The 12,151-nt window shown below is 33.9% G+C and overlaps 1 protein-coding gene across 2 annotated transcripts; it reads right to left on the reverse strand.

The window, feature by feature from the left end:
• Window positions 1-270: 270 nt before the first annotated feature.
• On the reverse strand, window positions 271-6,586 carry LOC117122013. 2 transcript variants are annotated; one of them, XM_033267490.1, is made up of 6 exons: window positions 6,472-6,586; window positions 5,087-5,344; window positions 4,306-4,356; window positions 3,737-3,790; window positions 3,335-3,382; window positions 271-2,886 (listed from the first exon to the last, which is right to left on the reverse strand). In XM_033267490.1, the coding sequence occupies exons 1-6, from the start codon at window positions 6,512-6,514 to the stop codon at window positions 2,621-2,623; spliced, it is 720 nt and encodes a 239-aa protein (XP_033123381.1). In that variant the 5' UTR covers window positions 6,515-6,586; the 3' UTR covers window positions 271-2,620. The 2 variants fall into 2 exon arrangements, with proteins under 2 accessions (XP_033123381.1, XP_033123382.1); XM_033267491.1 differs by having other exon boundaries at window positions 6,398-6,518.
• Window positions 6,587-12,151: the final 5,565 nt, after the last annotated feature.

Consider the following 12,151-nt stretch of genomic DNA (forward strand, 5'->3'; position numbering starts at 1 on the left):
AAACTAAGAACAGTCCCTTGAAAGTTGTGTGAAAACCTTGTTGATAGCATTTGCTGTATTGAGTGTTTTCGTGGTTGATTCATATGGGAACATTGATTGTTGTGTCAGTATTTGCGTTTGAGTTTAGTAGTTTAATTTGCTTGCATCAGACCGCATGATTAGTTCCTTTTAGATTCCTTACTGTTAGGTTTATGCCTATAGGTATTTTAATGAAAAACTCCTTTAACGTATAGTTTGTTTACGATAACATAACACCTTTGTAGACTTCAATTCAGTGTGGTTCGTTTATTGAGACGCTTGATTATTAGGTCTACAGTATTTGATTGCCGACATGTAACAATATGTTGTGGACAGGTATTGCTAATTCGTTGCAACGTTCTCTTATTATATATCTTAATACCGTGAGATATTGGTATATTTTATTCAGGCGTTAACCCCATATTTGAAATAGTTAATGTAGGCTAAAGTGATGCAACCTTGTAGCTCTATCCACAGTCTGTGATAAATACTTGTATTTCCCACATTATGACCATGATATGACATCATGATGCCCAAACATGAGCAATCACATAGGCCTACTTTGTTATGTAAAGTGGGATAGTGTGGATTGTGTGGATATATTTGGTAATTTAATAAAAAGAAAAGCCACACATCAAAACTCTCGCGCACTGGTTGCATAAGTCATGTTGGGCTAGATGGACAGGAGCTTTGAGTAATGAAGTTTGTCCGTTAATGGAAGAAGAGCCTAGCTATTTATTGGCCATACCTTTTGAAAGCACAATCTTCTTCAGACTCGATCCGTTCAGATAAGATCGAACAATAGCACTGTTACGTATACATACATTTTTTAACAGCATCATATTCGACCGACCGGGACTAGCCAATTTAGTTTGTTGTTATTTGTCTTCAAAAAATGTCATTAAAGTCCTGAGTAAGTACTGTACTCCGTTTCTTACTAGCTTTTACCAAAAAAAAGATTTTTTTTGTCATAGGCCTATTTAGTTATTTGTCGTGAAGCCAAATTAAACTAAACGATTAACTATATCAACCTAAAAACAACTAATTTATACCTGAATGACAACTGCTGAGGTAATTACCAGATATGTCAATGTGTCTGTTCACATCCTCGTAAACTCTAAAATGGTCGTATTCGTCCTCCGATTTTAAACTCTTAATGTTTTTTTCAAGAGCAAAACTTTTTAGCATCTTTGTGGAAATAATATATGCGTCAATTAAGTAAAAAAAAACACCTCCAACAATCAGACCAAGTGTGATTCAAAAGTTTCTAAGTGTTTAGAAGATCACTAAGCATGTGACTGCATGTCAATCAGTCTAAGACGATATTCAAATATATTATACAGATAATAACTGAACATTTTTTGTTTTACATGTGTGTACGCACTTTCAAATATTGGTCGTAAAATGTTATAACAATGGACCACTAAAATCTATAGTGAATAATTTGAATTTATACACCGAATTTGTTTTAAGTTCTTTGTTTTCAATATTATAGTTGTTTCAATATGATGAAAATGTTTTATAATGTGCTCAGAACGCTCACAAGTTTGATCTAAGATCAACAGAAGGTTATGAATTTTTACAGGTTGACCAAGCCGGTTGCTGCAAGTTATCGTTCTAATACGATCACTATTCAAACAGAGAGCTATCAGCAGGTTGGTGATGGTTTTCCCACAGCCATTTAGAGCACCGTCACTCCATCGTTGTTGGTAACTTTTTCAGATGAATATGCGAGTGTAAAGAATCTTGAGTGCATATAAATAAATAAACCATAGGGCCTATAAAATCAATTGCCGATGGAGAACACCAGCCTTCTAATTATTCTCATATTAGTACAAATATTTTGGACACTCCTCTTCCGCGAATTGTTTTACGGTACAGTAACTCATCTAATTCTTATAAATTTAACTTTTTAAGACAAAAAAAAAACCAAGAGGAAAATTTGTGATGTTCGGTGTGTAGACTGGGTCGCCGAGGTAGCGTGATCGGGTTAAACAAAAAGTTTGAATACCAGAGGTATACAGGATTCCACATTTGTGTTGGGCCATTAGTCCATGGTTTCCTCTTAACACGGTATATGTGTTGCATTTGTAATAAATTAAAATATAAATGAATAAATCAATTTAATTACCACAACAATAATATGGTTATCTTGGTAATAATATTATATTATAAGCTTATAAACTAAAATTCTCCAACATTAGGATTTTCGTCTCTTTGACTCCCTAGCAAAGTGGTCAACATTTATATTAGGTAGTTTTCGCTGCACGACGTTAACCTTAACTTTAACCTTAGTACCCAGCATGCAGCGCGATAGCTCTGCCCTGCTCCGCCCCTTTGTAAACAAATCGAAATACGCATACGCAAACAGGTAACTAACGAACGTCAAGCACGTAAAATCCTGAAATTAACGTACTCCGCAACAACGCAAGATGACAAAATTATGACGTCATCCGTTAACGTTACCGTCGTGCGGCGAAAACTGCCTAATAACTCCAAATTAATACCTACCTGCTGTTTAAATGTGTACAGTTTTACGGACTAACATTAACTTCAGGGAAAAAAGGGGAAATAAAAAAGATTTTCAAAACATTTCCTTTCATTAGACTATCAAAACTTTTCTATACGTGATGCAACCTTTTATGATGACGTTCGTTTCAAGTGTGTTTTGATCTAACAGAGAACAGAACTTGTTGTCTGCATGATCGTTTACGACAAAGCCTTCGCAAATTGAACTGTGCAAGCATTTAATGGCACAGGTACTGGTACTTCTAAATTCTAAGCTATCGATGGAATTAATTCTCTGATCCAATAGGCAAATTTCCTGACCACTGGAGTTGAAAAGCTTCCTGAAGTAGCCTCGGGTAACTAATAATATAAAATATAAACATTATTATTAGTATCGATATATATTTTATTATCATTGTAGCAAAATGCTGCTACAATTATGTGATATATATTATTGTTTGAATTAAATTGGGATAATTAAAAAGCATTAGAAGATTGACCTATTCTAGACGATGGGTTGGCTAAAAGAGTTTTCGGAGCAAAGGGCTAACTGTATATAAACAGATCTCCGTTTTAGGATACATTTTTGGAGGATAAAGAAAAGATTCCATTGTGTGTGCCTCTGATCGTATGTTCATGATGTTGGAAATTGGGCCATTCCGGTTTAGTTATTTGTATTGGGTTTGAGATATGACTCCTATTAACAATAGTAAACAAAATTGTAGGCAACCGATCGCAAATGAAAACACACGTGTGTGGTACGGTACATTGGAATATAGTGAGGAATAATTAAATGTTATAACTATACCTTGAGCGTTGTTGGTCGATACGCAACTGCCTCTCTTATTTGTACTGTCTAAAAATTAAGATTAAGTAAAATTAAAGGTATTAATAATGATGCCCTTTTGATGCTGGACAGGTTATATATTCCAGTGCTAGCTTGGTCCGAACAATACGACGACCACTAGTAACTGTACCACCACCACTACACCACTACTATAGTATGATGATAATGATGACAACAATAATCATAATAATATGCATGATTTATATCAATAATACACTGAAATGATGGGTTGGAACGTTAGAAGAATGTAAATTCCTGCAAAGATAATTATTTTAATTAATCTACAGGGTCATTCCTTTTTGGTAAAATGTATCCACCGATAGATTATTATTACGTATGGAAATAAGTTACTAAAAGGCCTACATGTAGGTGTATCTGTCGTTGTCGCTATTGTCGTTGTTACGTCAGTTGTTGGATCTGAAAAAGAGAATGAATATGCTTAATACCTTAGGGATAAAACATTACCTAACATTAGCTAATAATAATATCATAATTAATTTTTTACTCGAATAAACGCCCTATTTTTTAATAAACGTCTCCATGTATAAACGGATCTACAGAGTTTCATTTGGAATAAACGCCTCCATCCAATAAATGCCCCTTTAAATGATTGTAAACAAAACTAATGGAAAGCAACATCATTCTTAACATACTTTAATAATGCTGTACTCAAGTAGAATTACATTTTTTTCTCAATAACACATTTTGACGGTATTAGGCCTATGTGTTGTAGTTCCACATTTACAGCAAAATTAAGGGGCGTTTATTTGAGTATATACGTATTTACAGTATTTCCCACTTCCAAAAAATAAGTAAATAAACACCTCCCTCGAATAAACGCCCTCGTAAAAACCCTTACACTGATAGAAGGTAGACTACCACATATCCAGTTTATTAGACAATCGTTATTAAATGCAGTGTAGCATCCCTACCGAGAAATGCTGTGGGTGTAATACACTCGGCGCTTGTTTCTGTTTCTGGATCTGAAAATTATAAATAACCATATATAAAAAACAATACACTACGACAAAAAAAACTATACCACTGTATCACCTACCGTATAGTTATTGTTAGCACTGATTCTCAAATAATATCACATGGAAGCTTAGTGCATAAAATTATGAATAAACATCAAATATAAAAACCATTTGTGAGAAAGATGCTCAGTCCCAAAACCAGGAAACTGACAGGAAACCCAAATACAACGTTACTGACAAAACCCATTGAGTGTAAAACAATTCACTTATCTTGGTCATATAATTTCTGATAATTTTAACAATGATGACGATATAATGCGCCAGTATGTATCGTAATGTGTCAGTGGAACGTAGACGTTTTAGTTTTGCATCAATATGCATTGGTTGTACCTTTGACCATATTTTAATTCAAACCGGTTCAATCCCTTGGAGTTTGTTATAATAACTGCCTTCGAATGCTTTAAGAAAACCCATGTTTTGTAGTGCCAGTAATCCATTTGTTTACCTTGGCCTCTACTCCTTTGGTAAGTTCATGAAATAAATTTTTAACTACTGTTTAAGTAGAATTGACAAATTTACAAACAAAATTGTCAACGCAACAACGCTAGTGGTCGGGAACAAAGTATTGTATTGTTAATTGTGCTACTCATTTTCGTTTCATTTACAGTATTTCAGTTTGAAATGGCATTATGGCAATAAAAGTTATTAATTGAAAATAACAATCAAGATATCGTACCGTTATATATGAAAAGTCCAAATGGATTTTCGAACACTCTGTCACTCACTGCTTCTATATTGTCTCCAGTAACCTTGTCAGCCCGAAAAATACTGGCCATTACGGTTACCCAGTATATACTAGATTCATACACGGCTAAACCACGAGTCTTGGCGTGGCCGCGTTCACCCATATTGACAAGATGGCGAACATTCCCAAAGTCAAGATCAGATGCTCGTATCTCTAACGCTTCTCTGTTGTGCCAGTAAACAGTTCCCCCTTTTAAATAACAATATCATAAAGATATTTTAAATCCATAATTGAAAACAAAGTACAAATAGGGCCTAGCATTTGATTTGAAATGCAATTTTTTATGCCTATTATTTCAGGATTTGTCTTCTATTTTGTGTATCATGAAACTCCCTTAACTTATGCATGTTCAAAATAATACAGACCGTATTAAGGGGATACATTTGGGACCAAAATAAATGTCCCCTGAATTTGGTGGTAGTGTTAAAAATTTTTTTATAATTTCCTTCATTTCGTGGCCAAAAAAGTGTCCGCTTAATAGGAGTGTCCCAAAGGATTGGTTCTATTGCATCAACTACATTAAAGGACTGTTTTGTTTCTGTAGGCTTACCTTGATTCAGGATAACGGCTTACAAATTTACCTTTACATTTTATCTTTTATTACAGAAGTAAATAAACAACGTTTAAGACATTATTAAATTATAACTGATTACTGATTATAACTGATAATTCACAAAGCAGGGCCTACTTTTTTGCATGCTATTCATTCACGACTGAATTTTTAATACTGAATGAAAAGAAAATATTATAATCCACAATATATTGAGTTCATAGTTGTTAATGAAATTTGAATAGGTACGGTACACGTCTCAAGTCAATTAACATTTTGGTCAAAGATTCAAATTCAATTATTACTCAATTTAGTTTCAAATTCCATTATTACTCAATTTAGTTTAATGAAATATATAATTGATAATGAGATGCTAAAATTTAGCTCTTAATCAGCACGTAATATCAAGACTACTACTAATCAGAAGTGAAGTTATATCAGTATTGTTCCCTACACTTGTTTTTGATAAGAACCAGAAAAATATTGCCCATGCTCAGTGTTCTCATTTTTTTGCTGATTTCAGTCTCAAAATGTTCTTACTTTGTTCTTACTTTTATACACTTTTCAAACATAGAAAATTATAATTTTACAAACGTATATTAGACCTACTGTACTGTATTATAGAGGGTATTGTATTGTCAGATAAGTTTTTTCCATTATTTTTTAAATACAAACCTCATTCGACATCTTACCTCAGCCTGAATTTGTTATTATTTTGTTCTTAATTTTTAAGCAATGTGTTCTTATAAAAACAAAATGAATGTACCAGCAAAATCAACGGCAAGTGATAAAATCCATCCATCGATCATTGTGTCATAATGGACAATAACAGACGCGTCAGACAACCGGAAACGTGATATCCGAGAATGTAGGGCGATAAAGCCGAGGCTGAAGAAAAGACAATAATAATTGACGTTTAAATAGATAAGTACTAAATATCTGTTTAAATACAGTAAATTCAAGCTGTATCTGTTAAAATGTTGTAATTCTTGTTAAAATTAACATTATAATAGTATTGTTATTGATTACTATTGCTATTGCAATTATTATCTTCTTGCGTGGCTGCAGCCGTCACCATATTGACGATTTGGCGAGCTTTTTGTGGGGGGAGCACGCCCCCCCCCCCCTTGGATACGGCACTGGCCCGTCCCAAAGAAAAATTATAGGCCTATTGCAGTGTTTACAATGCTACTGATTTCGGACACGCACTGCGTCGTGCAACTGTCGGCCGACTAATCCGTCTCCGCTCTCTTCGGGCGCTTTACGATGCGACGCCGTCTGCTGATTTCAATTCAATTCTTTATTCCATTTCTTCAAGATATTCAATAACACAGTAATATTACAGAATGGTCAGAGAAAAAAAATGAAAAAGGTATACAAAACCTAATTGTGTTAGATACTCCCATTACTTGAGCACCTATGAGTAATGATATTGTTTGGAGCATAATTGGATATGGAACCATACAAAAGTCGAGCAAATATTTGCTTTTCTTAAAATGTTTCTTTTCTCAACAAGGAAAATGCAAGTTATACTGTTGTTAACTTGGCATCAGTTGTAACACTGAATGACAATAAACATTCAATAGGATTACATCCGTTGATTAGCAGATACTTAAATTTTCTTAGGAAACAAAACTCCAACTCATAAGCTCTCAATAAGAGATTTGACTTATAAAGTTTGTTGTTGGCTCTAGTATCTGCTCAACGGGTTCAAACACTCCATCAAATATCATACATTCATTCATTCATTCATCAAGGTTTATTCCAAAATGCGTCGCAGTTAAAAACTGAATTATAACAAATGGTTACAATATAAAATTATTAAAATTTACAAATATAAAAACATTAGGAATATAGGTCTATTTACAAATATTTGAAACATAGAAAAACAACGATTCATCAAGATCAATAATATCTTTGGATAACCTACATATATCTAAGGACCGAGTGAATATTGCTATTAACACTTTACGAAGCACAACAGGCCCGGAAGAGTCGGTATTACCCTCACATTCAAATCATACCCTACAGACAAACGATCGTACATTATATGAAACATTATGTGCATAGGACACAGGAAATGAGAGAAACCGAAGGGTGCCTGTTTTTGACATACAAGAAGCCCACCAAAAGGCAACTAAACAGGGGTGGCGCCAGCGGGTGGGGGTGGGCAGGTCCCCCTTTGGGGAGAGCCCATCGGGGAGAAAAGGCACAATTCGTCGGGAGAAAAAAAATTATATGTATTTTCTACATATTAGTAGACTCTAAAATCAATTAAATAAGCCTTTGAAACCCCTAAATTTCCAAAATTTTCGGGGCCTTCGCCCCCTGGACCACTTTCGGAACCTTTAAATCTTTCGTCGGGAAAATCTGACCCCTCGTCGAGGGAAACGCCCCCCCCCCCCCCCCCCCCCCCCCCCCCCCCCCCCCCGCCCCCATGGCAAGGGGAGAAAACTTTTCAAGAGTTTTACTTGAAACCTTTGGAGGAGGATTTATTCCCACAAGCTATCTATATTAAATCAGTAAATCTGACAAGTTGGTGCAGCCATGACAAGAACAGTAGGGTGGGTGCATTCGCATCATATTATTACTTGTAATTTGTGTTAATCAGTTCTTGTCAGGACATGGCTTTGTGACCCCTTAAAATCTTCATCATGATTTATGGAGACGTAGAATACGAGTAAAATAGACTTAGGCCTAGTTCAGACTAGGAGGATAAACCCGGCTCAACTAACCGGGTTTATCCACCTGCCAGTCTGAACTAGGTGGCTTAACTCAAGCCGGGCTGTGTTCCTATATTAACTAGGCCTGGAGCGCCACCGGGTTTAACTTTTCTAAGCCGGGCTTTAATCGTTTCGGGAAGGGGAAAGGGGGGCTTGCATTGACTTCGGGTGACGAAATGACCAACCAGCATTCAATTACGTACGCTGTGAGCGAGCGTACGTTTCGCGAGCAATGTTTTGAAACATTACTTAATATAGGACAGTGGTCAGATATGTCTTAAATGAAGATGCCACTTGACATTGGCGATTTACAGGTTTGTACATTACAATAAATGTTGTCAATTAAAGTAGCCGACTTCCCAGGAACTATTCTGGTCGGTTTGGTTATAACAGATTGAAAATAGTGTACAAATAAATTATCAATAATGATCCGTTGTGGTGTTACCATATTTTAACAGGTTGATAATATAGTTGCCCTCTTGGGTATGACATTTTATTTTAAGAGTTAATTTTACGCATAATAGACGAAAATTGGTTATCAAAAATAATTTATGGATTTTCATCAGTGCGATAAATAGCACTATAGATAATATTTTCACCAAGATCAGTTTCAATATCAATAAAAGTAGATTCTGCTTCAACAAGATTTGAGTGGTCGCCTCGATACGTAAACGTAACATTGTTTGAGACGTACATTGCAACCCCTCCGCCACCTCTATAGGAGCGATTTTTTTGTATAAAATTATAGGTAGGAATATTCATTAGATTAATATCAGTTGAGTCTTTTATCCAAGATTCTGTTATGGCAATAACAGAAAATTTGTTGCTCAGGGAGGTGATGAAAGTACGAATTTTATCAATTTTTTAAATCATACTTCTAGCATTTAACGATAATTTGAAAAAGAATTAGTAGGATCAGTAGTGTTGATGCAATTAAATTAAAATTAAAACGGTCCGTTCCGTTGCGCGCACCGCGTTGTGTTGCACTCTCTATGGAGTCACGTCGGCCGACAACTGCCTGTGAAATGTGTGCCCCGCTACAGTGACATTCTCCCCCGAATCACCTTTTCCACAAGAATTTGGAGACATACTGATTATTCAGTGCGATAACACGTCAGGTACGTGGGTACAACATACGCAAAACATTTCGAATAAACTCGAACAATAACATTAATAACATAGGCCTATAATATTAATATAATAACATAGGCCTATTAATAATAGTATATCAGCGAAATTGTTAATTACATTATTTCATTATGCTATTTAATGGCAACTAATAACAAGAAAACGAATACTGAATCATTTATCTATTTTGTATTTCATATACTCTAAATTAAAATTAATGATATTTTTAAAATACTTGTAGCTTATTATTAATATAGAAGATTGACATCAATTCAACCAAGTTATGATGTAATTAATATGAGAACACTATCTTCTGCACTTTCATGTTTGAACCCCGCTCGTCTAACCACAACCACATCAGAAATTATTTCATTATGCTATTTAATGGCAACATTATTTCATTATGCTATTTAATGGCAACTAATAACAAGAAAACGAATACTGAATCATTTATCTATTCTGTATTTCATATACTCTAAATTAAAATTAATGATATTTTTAAAATACTTGTAGCTTATTATTAATATAGAAGATTGGCATCAATTCAACCAAGTTATGATGTAATTAATATGAGAACACTATCTTCTGCACTTTTATGTTTGAACCCCGCTCGTCTGACCACAACCACATCAGAAACTACTTTTATAGCAATTAAAAATGTTAGTATAGTAGTAGTAGTAGTAGTAGTAGTAGTAGTAGTAGTAGTAGTAGTAGTAGTAGTAGTAGTAGTAGTAGTAGTAGTAGTAGTAGTAGTAGTAGTATTAATAATAATAATAATTATTATTATTATTATTATTATTATTATTATTATTATTATTATTATTATTATTATTATTATTATTATTATTGTAATTGTTATTATTATTATTATTAGTGCTATTATTTTCGCTGTCATTATTTTTATGTACATTATTTTTATTATTATAGCAATATAATAATATTAATACTACTACTAATAATAATAATGTACAATAGTAAAAGTTTTAATGTACAGTAGGCTTTTCATAACAATTCATGAATGTAATACATGCTTTGGGTGACCACAATGCCCCTAACACGAAACATATCGTTCATGATGTAGAGTATGGTGATGATTATGATGATGGTGATGATAATGATAATGATGACAATGATAATAATAGTATTATTATTATTATTATTATTATTATTATTATTATTATTATTATTATTATTTTTATTATTATTATTATTATTTATATTATTTTTATTATTATTATTATTATTATTATTATTATTATTATTATTATTATTATTATTATTATTATCGCTACTCAGAAGAGTCGTCCATCAATAAACAACCTTTATTCAGCAAGAGGGCAGCATACATAGTTGTATCACATCATTAAAACTTTCTCTTTCTGGATTAATTATTGAACTATTCAATTCTAACCATTTATATATATCCCAGATCATTTAATAGTAATTCATATAGAATCAGTTTACAGGCTTGCCTCCTTGATTTCGGCATTTGTTATTTAAAAAACGAGTGAAATAAAGATTGATACACATTGTATGTCCTTCGGCATTTACAAATATAACATTTTTTTTTCTTTTTATTTTATTTTTTTAAAGTTTAAAACTAACACTTTACAACCCATTGTTTCACTACAACAATATCATTACTGTTGAAACACTTGTTTTAAGTTTAAAAACCTTCTAGCCACTTTGGCCCGGTTGATTTCCCTTCTCACTCTAAATTTACGCATGGATGAGATCTGTTGCCCCGGGGTATGTGTTTCGTGTGCAGGCCTATGTATTTCATTCATTTGTGTGTTTGTCTGTTGTTCGTATGGGGCTTTTCTTTGGTTAACATGAGTCTGACCCGATTTCTACGGTACAGTCGTGTTTGTCTCCCGCTCCAACAACATGTGACCGTGGACCTTCATCTCATTTCTTTCAGCTGGTTTCCAGCCTTGCTTTGTTTGTACCAGTATGGGATCTCCCTTTCTAATTTCTGGTAAGGCTTTTGCATTCCTATCGTAATAGTGCTTTTGCTTATGTCTGTACTCATTTAATTTCTCTACTACCAACCTCCGATTTTTTACTTCTACCTTTAACAATGAATCAGAAGTAGGTATTATTGTTTTTATCCTCCTAGACATAACCTTTGTGCCGGTGCCTTAAAGCTAACAGGTTCAACTCAAACTCAGTACCATTTTGATCTGTTTTTATAATTAAATTTTTCATTTGTTTTACAGCATTCTCTGCCAGACCATTTGATTGTTGATGCTCTGGTGAGCTGACCTTATGCTCAATGTTATAGGCCTACTTATTTACAAAATCTTTAAATTCCTGACTGGTATACTATGCCCCCTCCCCCCGTCTGTTACCAATGTATCCATTATACCATATCGGGCTATCTGTTTCTTCATATTGTGTATTACCATCATCGAAAATGTGCTAGTCAATTTCTCTACTCTACAATTTCTCTAGAAGAGTCGCCCATCATGAATGCAACAACCTTTATTCAGCCTGAGTGCAGCATACATAGTTGTACCACGCTATACAATCGCTATCATTATTTTTAGTTAATTATTGTTATATAATTATTATTGTTATTATTGTTATATCAAC

Source organism: Anneissia japonica, unplaced genomic scaffold (genome assembly GCF_011630105.1).
Source record: "Anneissia japonica isolate Jap-2015-1 unplaced genomic scaffold, ASM1163010v1 scaffold288015_len651517_cov191, whole genome shotgun sequence".
NCBI classification, from domain to species: Eukaryota; Metazoa; Echinodermata; class Crinoidea; order Comatulida; family Comatulidae; genus Anneissia; species Anneissia japonica.

What these genes read in the sequence shown, in the direction of transcription:
- LOC117122013 (XM_033267490.1), bottom strand. Translation starts at nt 6,514, where the DNA reads ATGATCGATGGATGGATTTTATCACTTGCCGTTGATTTTGCTG. An exon ending in ACTTGCCGTTGATTTTGCTG is followed by an intron (nt 5,345 to 6,471) that starts GTACATTCATTT and finishes GTTATTTAAAAG; the next exon opens with GGGGAACTGTTTACTGGCAC. An exon ending in ATCGACCAACAACGCTCAAG is followed by an intron (nt 2,887 to 3,334) that starts GTATAGTTATAA and finishes TTATATTATTAG; the next exon opens with TTACCCGAGGCTACTTCAGG.